The sequence below is a fragment of the Gymnogyps californianus genome, chromosome 3 (genome assembly GCF_018139145.2).
Source record: "Gymnogyps californianus isolate 813 chromosome 3, ASM1813914v2, whole genome shotgun sequence".
Lineage (NCBI taxonomy): Eukaryota > Metazoa > Chordata > Aves > Accipitriformes > Cathartidae > Gymnogyps > Gymnogyps californianus.
Window position 1 is genome coordinate 126,957,274 of NC_059473.1, and position 20,532 is coordinate 126,977,805.

At 56.8% G+C, this 20,532-nt stretch overlaps 1 protein-coding gene across 1 annotated transcript in view; it reads left to right on the plus strand.

The window, feature by feature from the left end:
- The window catches only part of SCARA5 (scavenger receptor class A member 5), a 38,607-nt gene that overhangs the window by 6,567 nt on the left and 11,508 nt on the right, over positions 1–20,532 (plus strand). The window contains exons 4-6 of the mRNA XM_050895135.1: positions 7,565–8,239; positions 14,267–14,347; positions 16,762–16,860. Coding sequence (XP_050751092.1) covers positions 7,565–8,239; positions 14,267–14,347; positions 16,762–16,860 — 855 coding nt within the window. The remainder of the gene's footprint in view (positions 1–7,564; positions 8,240–14,266; positions 14,348–16,761; positions 16,861–20,532) is intronic.

Here is a 20,532-nt window from a genome sequence, read left to right on the forward strand (position 1 = left end):
CTGCCTCTGCAGAGGTGTTCGGGAGGGTTTTCCATGCCATCCAGGGGAGAAAAATATGGGATCCAGCAGAAGCGGGGCGCGGAGGCGATGCCTGCCTTGGTTTGCAGCCACCGCTTGCAGCGGTGGCTGCAAACCAAGGCAGGCATCGCCTCCGCGCCCCGCTTTCAGCTCCTTGGGGACAACGACGTGAGCCCATACCAGGTCCATGCTGCACATCTGGAGCCGTTTTGATGGAAGCTTTGAGGGGCTGGAGTCGCTGCAGGGTCCAAGCATCATGTGCTGGGGATGGTGAGGCTCAGGAGCCTCGTGTTTGGGGCTGGAATCATTCCCATCACTAGGTCACGGCTGCCGGGTTTGCACCAACCTCCCATTTCGCTTGGGGTAAGGATGAGCCCCGGCTCCATCAACGATGGAGATGCAGGCAGCTCGCAGGCAGGGCGTTATCCTTGCACAGGACGTGCCAGCGAGGCTCCTGCCTCCCCTCTCCGGCTTTTTGGTGAGCGCAGGGATGGGAAAGCTGCTCGCAAATGCCTGTAATTGCTCCCAGCCCCAGCTCATCCTCGCGTACGCATCCCCTGTGGTCCGCGTCGCCGCCGGCTTGTTTTCCCCCTTTGTCGTGCTGGAAGCAGTTTGGGAAGATGCCTGGTTTAACCCACGGTCCCAGTACCCTCCCCCTCCTGCACCCATACCACCCCCGTATGGGGCTCTGCTGGGTGGGGGGGCTTGGATGGGTGCTGCAGCGGGCACGGGTGGGAGATGCCACCACCAAGGACGAGCTCCTCGCTTCCCACCCGCTTCCTTCCCGGCTTTAACCCCAGTATGCGGGGGGGGGGGGGAAGGGATATGGGCTCCCCCCTTTCCAGCCCCAAATCTCCACTAGCCGCTGGGCAGGGCTAAGCGCTGCCCCCGCACCATCCCTTCGGGATGATTTTTCTGTGCCTTGCCTGTGCCTTGCCTGCTGCAGGCAGCGGGGAGGGGGTGTGTGTGTGTGTGATGGATTTCATGTTTAACTCCAGCTGCGGCAATGCCAGCACCGTGAAGGCAGCCTGCGTCTTTTGCAAAGGGTGGATTTAGCTTTTTCCCGGGCTAGGGAAGGGACAGAGAAGGTTTTGCTGGAATTTTGAAGCCTCTCCCACTTATTTCTTGCATTACATTGTTTTAATGTTGTTGTTGGCCCGCGAAACCCTGAGCGAGGGATGCCATGAATTGTGCAAAGAGCTCGGGACAGGCGCTCTTGTCCTGGGCTGAGCTACAGCTGCTCACCCGAAAGCAGCTCCAGCAATAACAATAACATTATGGCATCGGCTGACAGCGAGGAGAGCTGGAGGCTCACGGTCACGGGCATCTTCAAAGCCCCACCTCCTGGAGTCCCGTGACGAGTGGGATTTCAGCTTTCAGTAAGACCCCAGTAAAACCACCTCACCCCCCGGGGTTGCGGACCGCAATCTTGGAAAAGAAAGGCAAAATGAAAAGAAAAATCATCTCTTCCGTTATTGCTCTCCGCATGTCTGGAACTTTAAGCCAAGCCTCTGGCTTTGGATGTGGCTGACTCACAAGGTCTGGAGCTGGCCGTGCCGACCGCGGGTGCCCAGAGCGGTCTTATCACATCAAGGAAAACCACAGGCACAGGGTGGTCTTGCAACAGGGTGAGGAGACCACATCCAGCTGGGAGCCACGTATAGCCCAGGGAGACAACCCTCATGGTCCTCAGCTTCAGGTGTCTGTGGCTGAAACCTCGACGGTGGAGCTGACGGTCCTCAGAGGACCAGGACTGGATATCCATGGGCACCCTTAACGGTGGTGGGCTTGGTTTTCCCATGGAAAACCCCACTTTGTGCTACTGGAGACCAGCCACCAGCTTGCCAGAGCTGAAACCTTCTGCCCAGCGTCCTTCGTCTCCCATCAGAAGGGAAGGTGCACAGAAAGATACAGCGTTTAGTGAAGTAGACCTGCTCCTTGGGCTGGGAAGAGCTGGCCACGATGCTGTAAGAGGAACATCACCATTTGATGCCATCCTTGCCCTCCCACGGCCGCGGTGAGGACCTCGCTCAGAGCAGGTCCCACCTGGAGCAGACACCATCCCACCCAGCGCAAAAAAGCACGGGGTGTCCAGCTCATCTCCAGACCTGATGCTCTTCGGAGAGGGATGTGGAGCTGTGATACCCCCAGCTGCTCCCCAAAAAGCAACTCTCACCACGCTGCCTGGGCAAGGGTGACGGGGAAACTGTGCCCCTGCTCCGTGCCCTCCGCTGCCAGCATCCCTTCATCCCAGGGCCAGCAACCCAGAGCGGGGATGCTCCGCCTGCCTCGCTCCGCTGCTTCCCATCCTGCCCATGGGAAAGGAAGAAAATTCCCAAAAGCCTCCCTGGAAAGTGCGTACGCGTGCGAACACGCATGGAAACACGCATGTGCGTGCAAACATACGCTTGCGCATCCCACGGTGCTTCCCAGCAGGGCTGGGGCATTACAGGGGAAACCGCTCCCTGGAGATAAGCCCCCCCCCCCCCAAATCCACGCCGGGGTTCCCGGGAGGTGAATCTGGCAGTTTTGGCAAAGCAGCTCCTCCAGGCATCATTTTGAAGCCGGCTCGGGCAGGTGTCCTGAGACTCACGACGTGCTCCACGAAAAGGGGTCAGAAAATGAGTAAACTGCCAAAAATACCGTGAACCACCTCGGAGCTGCGGAAACAGGATGTTTTCAGCAACAGAGCCGGGGTGGTTTCAACGCAGCCTGCTTTTAATATCCTCTCTCACAAGCCTGGCAGCAGTTTTCTGGCTCCTGGGGACGCACACTCCCTTTCTGCCTGTCCCCGACCTCCACTAAACAGGCACCTAGCCCAAGGTTAGGACTCCGGTCTTGGCTTTTTTGCAAGGTCTGGGTTAAATCCAGTGCACAGACCTGCACTTCGGTGTTTGAACCCGAATCCCTGCCTGGCCCCACGCCCAAGCACCCCAGGGCACCCAGCCCTGAGCTGTTCCAGCAGCAGCGGGAGGCCAGGCAGGGCTCGTTAGGACGCAGCTAATAAGCCAAGCAATTTCGTGTGGGCATCTGAACCATGCATACGGATGGGCATCTGACCCGCACCCCATCTCCATGCTCCTATTTGCATTGAGGGCAGCCACGTTTCCATGCCTGGCACCCCTGGATGCCTGGCAGAAGCATCCAAGGAAACGAGCACCCTCCGTTTCAAGAGTTGTAGCCCCAAAACTCATGCCTCGAGGATGCTGGCGGAGATGAGAGCAACAGACCCAGCCCCACGGCCAGCCATTGCAGGAGCGCTCCCCGATCAGCTCCAGCACAAACTCCTCCTGCTCCTCGTGAGCTGGCTCCAAAGCGGGTCTGTGCCTGCAGCCGACGTCTCCCTGGGGACACGGAGCAAACCCGAGCTGCCAAAAAGCTGCCGGCAGCGGGGCCCCGTGGCCCTGTGCCTGGGCTAATAAGTCCTGAGACTCATCCTGGAGCCGAGCGCTGGCTGCTCCCCACCGTCCCCTGCTCCCCATCCTTCCCCAAATCCTTCTCCTGCAGCTGGTTTCCCAGCCCAAGGCTTGGTTTCCACCCTTTCCGAAATGCTGGAGGAGATGCTCTCGCGCAAGGCTGGGGCCGTAGGATGTTGGGGGCTCGTATTTGGGCTGGAGGTTTGGGGTGCCCAGGCTCGCTGCCGTCGTGCATCCAGTCGCACGTTGAACCTCACGCTCAGCATCTGCCCGACTTCCCCGTAGAAATAAAACCCAGGGGAGCCGGTGGCAATACCCCGGGGCTCATAGCTGGGTCCAAATCGTCAGCAGCGCTTCCAGCTTGGAGACCAAACTGAGGTGTCCTGCAAGACTTTGCGTGCAGCCTCTTGGTTTTCTGCAGCCGTGTAGTGCTGCAAAAGTTGGATTGCCAAGGACGGTGAAAACATCTGTATTCAACACGCACGCGCCTGCTTTGCAGCATCACCTTGGCTATACGTGAGCCTAAAAGCCGGGGGGGGGAGAGAGATTTTGGGTGCATGCAAGGGTGCAGGTGCCTGTACGTGCTCGTGGTGCACAGCTGCACCCGGGAGCGGGTCCTGGCGGCGGTGAGGGCGTGCAGCGCAGCGGTGTGCGTGCGTGGCTGTGCCTGTGCACGCTTGTCCCCTCTGCAAGGCTCCTCCGGGACAAGTCACATGAAAATAATTAGCAGGAGCGCGAGGGCACAGGTCACATTCTTCATTAACCCCAGGGACGCGGTGGTTTCCGTCAAGGCTGGATTACCTCTGCCAGAGCCGATGGCCTGCAGGCAAGGAAACTCTCGCCTGGAGCAAGCTGGGAAGAGCTGCCCCTGGTCCCCGTCGTACAAAAACGTGTGTGAGCGTGAGTGTGCGTGTGTGCACAGCTCAGGGTGCACGTGCACGGGTTGCAATGCAGATGTGCAGAGAGGGCAGGTGCGGGCATGCACGTTTGCATCGTGCTGTGTCCATACATGTATGCATTTATATAAAGACACGTATATTTAGTAACCTCAAGGCATTTCTCTCCCTGTACTTTTCCAACCTTCCTGCAGCGAGCTGTTCCACAGCTTACCCACGTGAAACCCCCTCCTTCTGTCTCTCCAGGGCTCTACTTCGCCGCCTTCCTTCGATGCCCGTTAGCTTTTTAGGACTTTTCACACCCGCGTGCACAAGCGCGAGCACACGTGCAAGGCGTGACCTTGCACGGGGCTGGTGCTGCTCTGTTCAGCAGTGGCAGAAGGGCCTGGAGAGGGTTTTGGGGGAGCACCGTGGAGTTCTTGCAAACCTTTTCTCCTTGAGAGGCTGCTGGTGGGGACAGCAGCCAGGAAGACGGCATGTCCCCAAAAGAAACAGCGAGGAGGGAGCCCTTTGGGGCCCGTTAGCTCACCCCCAGCGCTGCCGGGCGCTGCTTTGGGGTTCAGTGGCAGAGTGTGTGTCTGTGCTGGGTGCGTGTGTGCGCGCGTGTGTGTGTGTGCACTGTGTGTCTGCATGCGTGTGTGTACGTGTGCTGGGCGCATTTGTGTGTGCAGCGTGTGCATGCATGTACGTGCATGTGTGCTGGGTGCATTCACGTGTGCATGCCTGTCTCTGCACGTGCTGTGTGCATTCGCGTGTCTATGCATGCGTGTGCATTTGCATGTGTGCACTGCATGCATGCATGGGTGTGTGCACTGGGTGCATGCATCTGCGCTGCATGCATGCGTGCATGCATGTTTGTGTGCGCGCTGTGTGCATGCATGTGTGTGCATGTCTGTGCTGTGCACAGGCATGCATGTGCTCGTGCGCATACGTATCTGTGCCATGCCCATGCCTGCACGCGTGTGTGAGCATGTGCGCGCGCGCATGAGCTGTGTGCCTGCATTTATGCGTGTGCTCCAGGCTCCTAGCGACTCCGACACTCCCCAGCTCCCAGCTCCTGATTTCATGCAAAGAATAGAAACCGAGGAGGGCGTTACGGGCCCGCAACGCCCACCTTCCGCTCCTCTGGCTCAGCCCTGGCCCGCAGCTTTGCCTGCTGAGCGCTGCAATGTCCGTGCCATTGCCTTGCGGCAGGATTAGTCCATCCTACCAACCAGGCGAGTGGAAAGTGGGAGGCGGAAGGTTTGGGAGGCAAGAGAGCTGCTGGCACGCACGTGTCTGCATGCACAGAGCAGCCCAAGGCTAGAGGTGTTGCTGCTTGGAAGCTTCCTGGCGTGGTTTTGGCTGCGGGATGCTCCGGAGCAGCCTCGGTTGCTCTTGGATTGGTGGCTGCGGTGCCAGGGCTGGGCAGAGGAGAGCTGCAGGGATCCCAACTTGGTTATTGGAAGTGATTTATGGGAATCTGGGGAACTCCACAGGCTTTGCAACTAGCTGCAGGTGCAAAGGAGGGGAGCTCGCCTGTGCTTCCCAGCCCTCGGCCACCGTAGGACCTGGGGTTTGGGTTATTTGTCCTTGTGCTGGCCACACAGGGCTGCTTTTCCCCTTGGTTTCGTTGCAAGGAATCCGTGGTTGTCTCTGCACCCATCACGGGCACCCTGAGTCCAGAAACACTTGACGGAGCAGCTTTGGTCACCCACGCAGAAGGCAGTGGCAGCCCAGCCTGGGAAGCTGGGACAATCCAGCAGCAGGATTAATTAACGGGGGCTAATTAACGGAGGAAAGATGCCTTCGGTGCCTGGAAGATGCTCAGCTCCTCCATTATGGCACCCGCTGGCCCTGCCAGAGCCCCCTCCCCAGGCACGGCGGGTTCCCTCGGTCCCCCCTCGGGCACCCAGTGCCACCGCTGCGGGTGGCCCCGAGCCCGGGGTGGGTGGGGGGGTGTGTGTGTGTGTGGGGGGGGGGGGCTGGAGACCTTCGCGTGTGCACGTCTGCTTTCACCCTTTCCTTAACTCCTGCGATTTTAATTCAAACCAAATGGCTTCGCTCGGTTTCTCCTCCGTGGAAATGAAGGGGTGAGCTGCCAGGCCGGTCCCGCGCCAGCCCGCGGCGTCGCGCCAGCCGAAGCCCCACCGCAGCTTAAAGAACAATGGGGATTATTTATTTAAAAAAAACAAAAACCAACATTCTCGTTATTTGCATGGGTTTGGCTTTGAGTCCCCCACCCTGGGCTGCGTTGGAGACCCAGCATCAATGCAAGGCAGAGGGAGAAGATGATATTCCCCTGCCTGGATCACTGTTTTTGGGGTGCACCCAAGGCGTGCAGCAGGGTGATGGGGTCCGGGATCGGGCTTTACTGGGTGCTACTGGGCTTGCTAAGCAGGGGGTTGCTGGAGCAGTCCTAGGAGCTGCTGAGAGCAAGAGGTTCCCCCCAAATTTCCAGGTTCCCTCTCCGAACCCCATCTCGGTGCTCTGGGAGCTGGTACGAGGCCAAGGAGGGGTTTGGGGTGGGTGCCTGGGTGGCCAGGAGCTCTCTGCCACCGGGGATGCGGAGGCAGGGGGTGAAGGATGTTCCTGAGCCGGGGTGGGTTTCCTCCCTCGGGAAGAGCCCTGGCAGCCCCGGGATGCGGGATGTGGTGCTTGGAGGCTGACAGCAAACCGCACCCAGAGCCGTGGAGACCTGCCGAGCCAGCCTGATGGTCTTCATTATAGAGCAAGGGGCTGAGCTCAGGTCCAAGATCAGCGGCCAGAAGGGAAACCTGATTGTTAAAATTAAAATTAAAACCTCAGTGGGGGAAGAAGCAGTTTTTAAGGTCTGTTTTTAGGAAAGGGAAGCGGATGCTGTTAGCAGCCAGTCCTCTGACCAAAGGCAAACACTAGCCGGGCGAAGCCACGAGGCAGAGCTTTGCAGCATCGTGACCCATCTGGCAAAGCCCAGAGCCACCCCGAAGCCCAGAGCTGCTGGGAACCTTTGCTCTCCTTCCTGAGCGAGGTGCCTCCTTCTCCAGCCCTTCAACAACCAACCTCCTTCTCCAAGCATGGAGAAAACAGTGGGGCCACAGAGGGGCTGATGGGGTGAACCTTTTGGGGTATGATGTCGGGCTTCCACCTCCAAGCACCAAGGAAGAGGGGGATGCCCAAGCGCTCCTTGCGAGGAGACGGGGTTGCACCTCTCAGGAAGGGTCCCCACCTCCATGGGGTGGTTTCTGATGTCCCACTCCTCTCCATCCCTTGCAGTCTCCAGGCCGCAGACATCCCCCGAGGACCTGAAGGCGCTGATGGGGAACGTCAACCGCCTCAACGAGAGCTTTCGGGACATGCAGCTGAAGCTGCTGCACCTACCTCTGAAGGGGGACGTGCTGGATCACATCTGGAGGCTCCAGGACCTCCTGCAGAACCACTCGGACTCTTTGTTCCTCATGACGGGGTCACTGCAGAAGCTGGAAGGGCTTCTCTGGAGCCTGCAGACCCAGGCCAGCCAAACCGACAAGGCAGTGTCCAACCTCTGGGACAGCTTGACCCAGCAGAGCGACGCGGCTCAGCAGGAGATGTACAAGCTCTCCGTGGAAGGCAACAGCAGCCGGCTGCTGCTGCAGCACCACGACCACCTCCTGAGCCACCTGGGCAGCAGGGTGGAGAGCCTGAGTGACCAGGTGACGACCGTGAGCGGGGCCGTGGACACCATGAACAGGACCTTCTCCTACGACGTCAACATCCACCATACCCGCATCCAGGACCTGCAGGTGCTGATCAGCAACGCCACCGAAGATGCCCGGCAGATGCGTCTCATCCACATAGCCATGGAGGAGCAGCTGAAGCACGAGCTGGCCATCCTCAACAACGTGACCGAGGACCTGCGGCTGAAGGACTGGGAGCACTCCGTCGCGCTGAAGAACATCTCCGTGATACGGGGTAAGCCGAGCACCTCTTGTAAGCAGCTCCCTCGCTGGTGCATGAAGCTGTCGTGAGGAGGGGGGTGTCCTCGGTGCTTTGGGTGGTGGTGGAAATGGTCCCTGTGGCATGGGGATGTCCTGTGGGGATGTCTCAGGTACTCTTTGGTCTATCAAATCCACCAGGCACCACTGTTTAGGTGTCTGCGGTGTTCAGGTGTCTCCGTCACCTTGGACTCTTGGACTCTCCAAACGCTCCTCTATCCATGTTAGGAAAAAAGCTCCCAAGGTTCCCTCAAAGATGCCAGGAAAAATCTCTGCCAGGTCCCTCCTGACCATGCAAGTGAACCAGACTGAGCGTGGCAGAGATGGTGGGGTTTTTTGCCCTGCTTCGTACTGCAGTGATCAAGCAGAAGGCTGCCCACCAGCACCCTCAGTCATCACCAATCACATAATTCGCTTTCCTGTACACTCCCTTTACTCCATTTTCCCCCTCCCATCTTCTCCTCCTTTACCACCCTCAGCCCCTCCCAAATCATAGAATCATAGAATCACGGAATGGTTTGGGTTGGAAGGGACCTCCAAAGGCCATCTAGTCCAACCCCCCCTGCCATGAGCAGGGACATCTTCAACTCGATCAGGTTGCTCAGAGCCCCGTCCAACCTGACCTGGAATGTTTCCAGGGATGGGGCATCTCCCACCTCTCTGGGCAGCCTGTGCCAGTGCCTCACCACCCTCAGCGTGGTGCAATAAACAACCCATCCCTGCTAACCCTTGACCATTGACCCTAGTTTTCCTGATACCTTTTTTTTTTTATTTATATGGTTACCTTGGTAATCCTCCCCTCCATCTGCTAAGCATCTACTCCCTTTTTCTTAATTATCTGCAAGGTCCAGCCATTTGTCGCACCGTTATCTCATGAGCGTAGCTGTATGGCCAGGGTTAACCATCTGCTTGGACATTTCTTCCTCTCTGAGGTCAGGAATTTCCAGCTGTTTCGTATCTTACTGTCTTGCTCCTGTGGGATCACCCACTTGTCTACATCCCATAGCATGAGATCTCTTAGGACAGCCCAGCTCCAAGGGGACCAGCTCAGGTGGAGATGTCTGCACTGGAGAAACCCATGTCTGCTGTGGTGGATCCCAGTCCAGTTGCTTGATGTGACTGGGGAGCAGCAAGAGAAGGGTCCCTCTGAGCTGTACCAAGGGAGAGGTGGCTTTTGCTTCAAAGACCTTAGAGGCTAAAGTAGGAGCGGGAGCGAAGGGAGCTGCAGTCCTTGGGACCAACTTGGCTTCGTGGGAAGGGTCGGGCTCTTCAGGAACAGGGGCAGCCGAACAAGGCTGTGATGGGAGCCAGCAAATTTATGAGCATCCTCATGATTTATGGCGCAAGAGCAAGGGGGCACCCGATGAAACGGTGGGCAGCAAGCCCAGGAGAGGCTCAGGGCAGCCCTTTCCCACATGCCACCTTCTCATCTGGCTGGAGCTCCTTGCTGCCGGACTTTGCAGAGGCAGAAACCCGAGTGGGTCCAAAAGGTGCTGGGCAAATTCACGTGGGACGCATCCATAGCTGCTCAATGCCACGGCCTGATCACAGCGGCTCGTTCAGTCCCAAGCAAGTGAACTGGCCGTGGGAGGGGAAAAACCATGAAGAAACACAGAAGAGCCCAGTGCAAGCTCTTGGGGGCAGAGCGAGAGGTTGGGGGGCAGTTGCTGCCCCGCCTGGACGCTCTTGGTTTGCACCCGTGGAGATGCAATGGGCTGTTCCTCTGCTACGAAACCCCCGACTCCAAGCAGAGCTTTATTTCTGGTGCTTCCAGCTGAAATACCAGATGGGGAAGGAAGGGGCTGACGCCAAGACAAGTGCTCCCTCTGGCCATCCACTGAGCCAAAGGGGGACAGATGTGGTTTGAACATCTCCCCATCCAGGCCAACCATCACCCTTGGGTACCAGGAGCTCACTGGGGTAATTTCCCTGGTCCTTGGCGGACGTTGGCTCCCGATACCTGGTTCGGGGCTGCTGGGACCACGTTGCACTCATTGCTTTGAGGTTTTCACAGCTGCCTACCCACCCCCGGTGCCCTCTTATTCCCTGCACTGCCGTGGGGAGGATGTCACCCTCTCTTGGATGAAGCCACCAAGGAAGGGGACCATCACGGAGCCTGACACCCATGCACCATGTTACTCCAATTAACATAAACAGAAAGCAAAACAAATCCCCTCCCAACGGGCCGGCACCTGATTTATCAGGCGCTGCCCTGACACATTCCTGGCATCCCTGGCTTCCCTCTCTCCCCATCCCTCCTCCTTCCCTGCTTTCTGTCCGCAGCGATGGGTCATGGATAATTTTGGGAGCCTTGTGCCCAGCTGGCTTTACCCTGGCTCCAAATGTCCTTGGATGAATCCACCATGCTCCCGGCTGGATTTGCACCAGCAGAGCCAGTCCTGGGCGATGTGGGGCTGCCTGCTTGGGGGTGCGTTTTCCTTCCCCCAAGACCTTAGCTACCCCAGGCTCTGGCTTTTGAGGCTGTTTGCTGGCGATGGCAGCTTGGGGAGGTCCCCAGGCTCGTCTCCAGCAGCCGACCACACCAGGCAGCTCGCATGTCTCAAAGAGGGCTTGGCCTCGCAGCGCAGAGGGGCTCCGGGTCTTAAATAACAGTGTCACCAGGAGGGAGGATGCCCGGGATCCACTGCTCGCCTGGATCCGCTTGCACAACTCACTGGGTGGGATGTGCTGGCTCGCAGCAGGTCTGGCGGGGTGATTGCAACGGTCCCATCTGGCCGTCAGATCTGTGCACATCATAAAAGTCCTCATCCCAATGGTTTTGGAGGGTTTTTCTCCTCCGCTGATGCAGCGAGCAGCCCAGCCCTGTGCAGGCAGGAGGGTGAAGCAGGGGTGCATCTGAGCTGGGGTTTTCTTTCCTGAGCTGTGGGGTGGGGACCAGCTTGGCACGGTGTCTGCAGTGCTGCTCAGCCTCTCCCAACCGTCCCTCCCAGTGCTCCTCCATCCTCCACCCCAGCTGCTCCCTGTGTCCCATCCCACCAGCTGTCCCTGGGGATGGGACCAGCTCTGCTCATGGAGCTGCCTGGATGTAGCCAAGAGATGCTCTGGTGGCTGATGGACCACAGGGCTCACTACTGTGGGAATAGCTCTGAAGGATGAATGCCAAAACCTAGGAGGCAGCAAACAGGATCAGCCGGATGATCTGCGCATCCCCAAGCCCTGTTTCTAACCCCAGGCATTAGGGAAAGGGAATAAGGAACAACATGTCTCTTCCCTGGCTGTGTTCTCCCAGCCTCCAGCTCTTACGGAGCAGATGAGATTGTCTGTTGCCCATGGTCATCCTCCATGAAACTTCGTTCTCTTCTTAGCCTGTCCATGCCTTTGACCTCCCCAATGTCCCGTGGGACGGTTTTCTGAGATGGTAGAAGAGATGAGATGAGATGAGATGAGATGAGATGAGATGAGATGAGATGAGATGAGATGATGAGATGGCGGCAGAGGACTGGGGGGGCTGCACTGTAGCAGCTGATTTTAAGGAGGAAGGGCAGCTCCAACCCCCATCCCACCGAGAGGTGACCTGAGCAGGCAGCTCCTGTGTCCCTTCCAGGGTTAACAGAGCTGAGGTGGGGCCCTAGTGTGGGTTATTTCCCAGTGTGCCCATAAAAGCAGAGCAGATGGAAGTTGTCGGGGCTGCCCCCACACAGGGGACCTCAGCCGAGCCGTGCTGGAGCCAGCGTGGGGGAAGCAAGACGTTTCGTGTCAGCAGTAGTTTTGCTGCAGTGCCATCGGTGTGGGACCCCTTCCCTTCGGAGAGGGTGCTTGGGGGCAAAGTCAGGGTGACGAAATGGGAGACCTTGCCTCGGTAGCTCCCACCGCAAATGTTTCCAGGGTTGCTTTTCGTTTTGCTCACGGTGGGAAAGCATGTGTTTTGTTAAGCAAGGGGTTTTCAGCTGCCCAACCTTTGCTGTGCTGGGGTGCAGCAGGGGAGGGAAGAACTTGACCCGAACTCAGGAGCACGGCTGGGTCACGCAGAGTTTTCACGGCTCATCCTGGGACACCTGGGACCTTCAGGCAGGAGATATGCCAGTAGAAAAACCCCTTTGCCTTGACACTCCCACTGCTACCCATCAAACTCACCATCACCCCTATAAAGCCATGGATCTCTGGCAGGCTCTGCTTTCTGTAATACCCTGTAGGCTGAAAGTAATGGTATTGACTTATTTTAATACATTCTCCATTAGTTCTTTATTTCAGAAGGGGTTGGGTGATATGGGGCAGGCTAAATGTACCCGCATTATTCCACTTTAACAAACTGGCGTGACTTGACCTCCCTCTTGCTCTTTTGGGGCACTGAACATCAATGGCTGTACTTAACACCGTCTATTTATGCCATCGGGTGCTTCCTATTGCTTATTTATTTGCCCGTCTATTCGGTTTTTCAAACTCCAGCAGGCACATACGCGGATTTAAGAACACGTAGTTTGACGCTGAGGGTGGTGAGGCACTGGCACAGGCTGCCCAGAGAGGTGGGAGATGCCCCATCCCTGGAAACATTCCAGCTCAGGTTGGACGGGGCTCTGAGCAACCTGATCGAGTTGAAGATGTCCCTGCTCCTGGCACGGGGTTGGACTAGATGGCCTTTGAAGGTCCCTTCCCACCCAAACCATTCTGTGATTCTATAATTTAATGGCTGTTGTGTAACGCCCTTCTTTAATGCTATGGGAATGAAAACTGTTTCACCAGCCACCCCAGCACCTTCACACAGCACACACCTCGCCTGGCTCCTGCCCCACGTCCCCCTGCGGAGCAGCTCTTAAACATTGCTGAACCTTCTCCATCACGGACAATCCTGCCTCTCCCTAGGCAGGCAGCGTCCCTGCTGCTCGTGGTTCCTCTTGTTCCCACCCAAAACCGCCTCCTCATTGTGCTCAGCTCTCCCGGGTATCCATTGTTCTTTGCATCCTTTTGTTTTGCCAACCGAGAACAGGGTCTAGGGTCCATCCCCACGTCCTCTCAGTGCCCGGAGATGTGCATCACCTAGGGAAGAAGAATCCCAGGGCAAGCTAATGCAATATTTCCCCACAGTCCTGTCCCAGCCCCTGACCATGTCCAGCTCGGGATGTTTCCTGAGCTTGCTGCGGTTCATCTGCTGAGGAACCCACTAATTTCTGCATAATATTTGCAGATCCTAATTACTCGTTCATTAGGACTGCTAAACATCCCCCCTCTTCCCCTCCTGATCCTTTTGCATTACCACATCGCCTGTAGCCCTGGCTGGTTATTTGCTTTCTGCACAACTGTGAGATTATGGCTTTTGGGGTTTCTAGGAAAACAGTGTTTAACAGTTTCCAATTATCACCCTGGCTTGGTAGGACAAAGACCGAATGACCCCTCCAGGCCTCTCTCTGCCCTATTTTCTATCATCCCGTGAGTCTTTTTTTTTTTCCCCTGTTAAAATTCTTTCTTCCAATTGATTTAGCTCATAATTGTTTTCAGCTTTGCGGACTTGGCCCTTTGCAGGCTGAGGAATATAACTCTCTTACTGGGTTGGACTTTCTGCTCGCTCACAAGAGTTTACACTGCGAAGCAATCACCGATGGCTAGTTGCTGATGAGATCCCTGATGCAAATCCCCTCCTAAAGGTTCATCTCAATATTTCCAAAATGCATTTCTTTTTTGTTTCTTGTTTTTTTCCCCTTAACGTTATTTCATTGGAGATGTCACAACTTTTGGTCAAATTCCAGTCTCCTGGAATTTCCCACAGAGTCACGCTCAAGGTGGAACCGCAGGAGCTGCAAGGTGAAGTTTCCTGGCACATGAGACAGGTTGATGGAGTTGTGTTTGGCCTTTAAAATCCATAGATCGTGGAAGAAGGCTGCTGGCAAGCTCCCTCGCTGTCGCTTTGCTCCTGTCTGCAGGGGTCTGTGTTTATGAGAGGCCTGGTGAAGGCTGGTGAAGGGTGGGTGGGCGCATGCACTCATGCATCTGCTGCACGGCTGCAAAGCTGGGGCGCGATGGCTGCGCTCCAATACCTGTTGTGTTTCAGGGCCACCAGGACCCAAAGGAGACCAAGGCAATGAAGGGATGGAGGGTGAACCTGGTCTTCCCGGCCTGCCTGGGCTGCGAGGTAAGGAACAACACGTCCAGGGTGCCCATAACCCTGCAAGCCTTCACCCAAAGTCCATAGAGTCAACGGGACACCCCCCGGTGACTTCCCAACCTGTCCCTTGGGACCTCGCTGGCTATGCACAAATGTTGAAGAACAACAGGATTAACCTGCTGCCCCATCTCCTGCCAGACTGCCAGTCTTTAGGGGCAAAAAGTCTCTCCCGTCTCCCAGCTGGCCCCAGGACAGCAAGAGCTGTGAGGGTCCATCACCTGCATGCAGGCTGGTGCCCCCAGGCTCCTTTGACACAGCCACCCAGCCCAGGTTTGTGCAGGACCTGGCCACCACCCCGTGCTCACTAAAACCAAGCCTTTACAAGGCACCAGGGCTGGTCCCGCTGCCTGCACCCTGCGGGCAGCACACGGGGACCCGGCGTGGGATCCCTCCAGCCTGGCAGAGGGGACTTGGTCACCGGCTCTGAGGCTTTTCATAGGACACTTTTTTCAATGTCAAGAACGCAGATTTTTTTCCCCCTTCTTAATTCCAACCATTGTTTTTGAGATAAATTCAATTAAAAAAACAACAGAAGACACCCCCCACCCCGAGAAACAGGACTCAGCTTGAGCCTGTTTCTAATTTTAAGCCAAACCTAGAAATACTGGCTTTGCATCCAAGAGCCAGGGATGGCACAGAGGTGACAGAGGATCCCCTTTGGTGAGGGCTTTCTGTCCCCAAGAGACTCTTTCCTATTGAGGCAACAGGATCCGTCCTGCCTGGGGCATGGATCTCCTTCTCCATCCCAGAGGATGTCCAGCCCTGGCTTCACCTTGACCGCCGAAGACGTGACCCACGTAGGACTATTGGTGTCAGAGTCAGGTTCAGCGCCCCAGCCCCGTGCATCCGAGCTGCCGGTACTGGGCTGGGCTTAAAACCTCATATTTTGGTACCCCGTTTCCCCCCGCTCCCTGGCGGGCGGCTGGACCAGCCAAGTTAGGCAGAGCCAGCCTGGAAACCCGATCGCTCTCTGAAAGCCCTTCTCAGCGCTGGCTGCCTGTGCTCCTTTCACCGACGGCTGTATTTTTTTGCGTTGACAGATTCATGGCTGTTTTTCTTGGGTGTAACAAGCATCAGAAATATATCGTCTGGCTGCTTTCCTTTTTTCTTTTTTTTTTTCTTTTTCTTTTTTTTTTGTTTAAACAGAAAAACAAAACAATCTCTGGAGGGTTCACCTTCAGGAAGAGTTGCTGAAAGGGCCACTATTTTTAGGTCTTTGTCTCACTCTCTCTGGTGCTTTTCTGGATGCGGTCACATCACCAGCCCTTTGGATATGAGGAGGTCAGGTTCAGGTGCAGCCAGGCGTTGTAAAGCATCCCTGGTAAATCCCCTTTTGCACAGCGGATTTACCATCCCGCCTCTGCCCCAGCTCCTTTACCCAAATCCATAGCCAGGTCCTGACACGCCGCAGCATCCCCCCTGGGAGGGAGGCGAGGTGTTGGCCGGAGGCAGCAGGGAAAGAGTTAAGCCCCAGACCATGTCCACTGGAGCTGATGCCCAAATTCCTCCTGGCAGCTTTTCTTCCTCTTAAACCAGAGGAAAATATTGGCGAAGTTTGGAAAAGCCCAGCCCAGGAGGGGCAGAAGGCGCAGGGAATCTGGGGCTCCCTCCACAAGGGCAGGGGAGACCAGCAGCATCGTGCCAGGCAGGGGGCTGAGCTCAGGTGCTGGAGGAGCTTCTCCCCCAAGAAGCTTCGGATCTGACCCAAACTCAGGCTCGGGCTCTGTCCCTGCTGGGTTGATCTGGTGGAACCATCCCCAGGTCCCACCAGAGCCCATCACCAGCACAGGGGTCCCTCAGTCCACCTCCCCTTGCTGTCCCGCATGGGTGGAGGTCACCTCCAGGGCTTGGATGTGTCCCCTATGAAGGGAGCCCAAGCTCCTGGACTAAAGGCCCCCCTTCCCACCTCCCGGAGGTCAGGGGCGCTCAGATAAGGGGTTTTAATCCAAACCCTTCTCCAATAAATAGCAAACCCACCTGGTCAGCGTGCATGGATGCAAGGGACCTGCAGCTCATGCTGGGCACATCATGTCTCCTTGGGGTCTCTGCTCCACCCTGGCTCCTCTTTCTTCCCCTTTGGTCTCCAGCTTTGGAGCCCAGTTACCTTAATCTGAGCCTTAAGATGCTCAGAGCTGCATTAGCACCAGCCTGTCTCTGGGCTAAATTCATCCTGTATCCAGGGGCAGGTGCAGAAAGAGAGGATGGGCTGCACTCTCAGGCGTCTCCTGATGGTCCCCGACTCCTCGCAAAGAACCAGAGACCGACTGGCACGTCTGCTGGCAAGCAGGACACGTGTGTGTGCGTGTGCGTGTGTGTGCACATCTGTTTTTTGTAGGTCTCTGCTGCAACAGGGTCATTTTACCTCTTTGTCCTCGCTCCAGGGCTACCCGGGGAGAGAGGACCACCAGGACCACGTGGCTTGAAAGGGGACCAAGGAGACCTTGGCCCTCCGGGTCCAGTGGGGATGCGAGGATTCAAAGGTAAGGACCAGCCTCTGTGCATGCTCCCGGGCGGGTCGTGGGGTCTGGCTGGGCTTGTTGGGCAGCAAACTGGCTCTGGAGACCATTGGGATGAGGGGCAGAGACACTGGTCATGGGTGTGAGAGTGGTGGGTCCCCTGGTTTGGGACCCACCTGGTGCTCGTGGGGGGAGAGGAAACCTTGCTGAGCTGGGAGCGTGCACATGAACAACCTCTGCACCGAGACCTTTCCACCAAGGCACAGCAGTGGAAAGAGTCCAGGGATTGGAGGGAGAAGGGCAAAACAGTTGGGTTTGTGATGCTCCTGCCATGCAGCGGGGTTCAGCGCAGGCAGGCAGGCAGCGCTGCCTGCACCAGGCACTCACCAGAGCTCCCGGAGGACCTGCTGAGCTGCCCTCCCACGCTTGGCTCCGGCAGGGTTTTAGGAGTAGCCTTGTGTTTGTTTTCTGGTGACCTTTTCTGGCTCGCTGTGGTTTTGCAGCGCCTTACCACACCCCGGCTAAGAGCAGGGAGCAGCTGTGGGTGTAGGAAGTGGCCACGCACCTATTTAGCAGGACAGATCTCTCCCAGGAGACCTTTTAAAAGAAGTTCCATGCTGCAACCTAAAACAGGACGGATAATCCCCAAACATGCTCTTTCTGCCTTCAAAACGCCTTGTGGGCAGGGGGAGGCAGGAAAAACCCAGCCCAAGGAAGGGACACCACCCTGGGCAGAGCTGCCCTGCCTGCAGCCTGCCCTGGTCACCGGTAGCCAAAGTGGTGTATTCCCCTCATCTCATGCTTGTGGGTGACGTTGACCTGGGACGTGGCCACACTGGCCACCAGGACTTGGGGCTGTGGCCACAGACCAGCGTCCGGGTCTGGAAAATGTCAGGGGGTGTTGCTGTCCCTTCTTCCGAAGGTCCCGTGCGTTATTCGTCTTGCAAGCTCTTGCTTTCATGCAGCGAGCTCCTTGGGTGAATTGCGTGTGTGAAAGCTGAAGGAAAACGTCCTCTTTAAATGTCCTCTCTCTGCTCTATCTGCAAGCTTGGCATCGAGCTGGCGAGCTGGCCAGAGGTGGTCTCCAGTTTTCCTGTATGTCCTCCGAAGCGCTGGTCACTGGCAGGGGCAGGAGTTGGGGTGAGACCCCCGTGTCGGGTCTGCTAGCCCATCCTTCACAGGTGGTAGCCACAGCGGCGGCCATCTCCTGTATCTTGCATGCCACCAGAAAGCCCCTTGTAGTCTAGGGGCCGGAGCACATCTTCCATCCCTTCTCCACTTTGTGGTGTCTTTAGAAGAAGGACCTTTCCTAGGGACACACCATCCGCCTCCCAGTGCCAGTGCCCGCCGGTGCAGCCCCAGGGAGCTTGAGGTCCACGTAGAAAGGAGATGCAGGAGATGAGATGCTGCTGGTGGCTTCCTTCTGTAGCGAGGGAGCAGCGTGAAGCTCCCAGAGCTGCAGCCCAAGGCAAGAAGGTCTCCTGCAGGATTAGCACCCATCTGGTCCTCTTTCCCTCGAGCCATCGCTGCTGTGATCACCCGCCCTACTGACACGATGGCTCTTTCATCCCACTGCTCTTCCAGTCACCCCAGTCCGGGCACAAGCTGACCTCCTGGGGCCCGTTAGCTGCTGGAGATGGCTCTCCAGGCCACGTGGCTGGTTAGATGATATTTATGCAGCGCTATGTAGTCTTGAAGAACGCTGCTGGGTGCTATTTCCATCGCCTTATCCCATCTAACTGGAAGCCCAGGGTTTCTGGGATGATGTGGCTGGGACAAGTCTCCATCCTCCCACCAAGGCAGAGACTGCCAGTGGGGCACAGAGCCCTGCGTGCTGCAAAGAATAAAGAAACCAGCATTTCATGCTTGTTTTCCAGCGCTATCTCTTGGGTTTTTCGGAGGTAACTCTGGCCCGCAGGATTGCAATATCATGTTGTGGGGGTGCAGGACGTTAACCGAGCTGCGGGGTGAAGACGCCTGGTCGGATGCTGCAGGAGGTCAGACTAATCCCTGGATATGTCCCTGGCACAAGCCTTGCGAAGGCGTGAGCGCTGCAGGGACGGGTGCTAACGCAAGGGAGACATCGGCGCCGGGGTGTTCCTGGCAGCGCATCAAACGCCGAGGTCCGCCAACCAAAACCACAACTTGCTTCGGGACCGCGGTTTCCTTTCCTGCCCCGGAGCAGAGGAAAGTGGGCTTTTCTCACTGGCCGCTGCCAAGCACTCATTAGACAAGCAAATTATCCCGAGGAGCCTGGGCCAGTTGAATTGGGCTTCAGTAGAGGACCAAGCCCTGATGCCAGATTTGTTCTGCAAAGCACATCCCTGAGGGACGTGTCCCTTCTGGAGGGAAGAGGTTGATGGGCTCCTGCATCACGTTTCCACTCCTAAGACAGAGATGTTAATAGCTGCTGGGCTGGGTCAGTGCTGAGATGTGTCAACAGACCCCGTGGCAGGCATCACAGCTGCAGCAAGGAGCTCTCTGGGGACACAACACTGCGGATGAAGCCTTTCTCCAGTGCTTACCAGTCCAGGAGGTGGTGGAGACCACCTCCAGCACAGCCCCTGCCTTCAGGGGAGAGCTGTGGCCACGCCACATCAACCCCCACAAGCTTGGTGACCCTTCCCCAAAGCCGGTCTGCATCTCAAGCCCCCTCGCCTGGGGAGATGAAGCACTTCTGCTCTTGGTTTTGGGAGGCGATGGGTCAGATGGCATGCCAAAGGGTCGGCGGATCTTTGCCACGCGGTGCATTGCTTCTAGCTATCAGCCTGAGGTAGAATAATCCATGTATCTGAGGAGGCCTCTTGGCTTGAAGAAGGTTAAGCTGTCTCCAGGGCTCCACCAGCCGTGGCCTTGATGCACCCTTTTCCTCGTGCATTTCTTGGAGGCATCCTCGGTTCGGAGTGAGGATGACTTCGTGGCATCAAAGCCATCAGGTGATCCCCCCGGGGGGATGAGACCACCCCCAGGTCCCACCAGAGCCCATCACCAGCGCAGGGGTCCCTCCCTCCACCTCCCCTTGCTGTCCCGCGTGGATGGAGCTCACCTCCAGGGCTTGGATGTCTCCCCTACGAAGGGAGCCCCAAACTACAGCCCCCATTTCCCACCTCCCAGAGGTCAGAGGTGCTCAGATAAGGGGGTTTCATCCAACTGCTTCTCCAATAAATAGCGAACCACGCTGGCAGCAAGAACTGAATTTCTACGGTTTATGGGATTCTCTGAAATTTATAGGAAACAGACACCGAGCCAGGCAACGGTCCAAGTCCGGGCTTTAAGTAAAGGCCTGTTTTTCTGCAGCACTAGTCTTACACATCTATAATGACTTTCTTCTGAGCACGGGAGAGCTATGGGTTCCCCGGGAAATGCAGCCTGTCCTGGGGCGGGGGGCATCTGGGGCGGATGAGCCTCCTCACCGAAAATCCCGCGTCAAAGCATCCCGCAGAGATGGTCTACCTGCTCGAGGGACAGCTTCTCCTCTCCACAGCAGAGTCCCAAGTATTTCTCCTTGTTGGTATTTTCCTATCCTTCAGGCATTTTCCCTCAAAATTACCGTGGTGGAGTATTATTTTCCTTGTTTCCAAATGGGGAAAATTATTCTGGAAAGTGAGTACACATCAGTCTTCTTCACTCTTCCATGGAGAACATCGTGCAGGGAACACGTTCAGGAGGAAACAGCAGTAACTGAGCCAAGGTAGG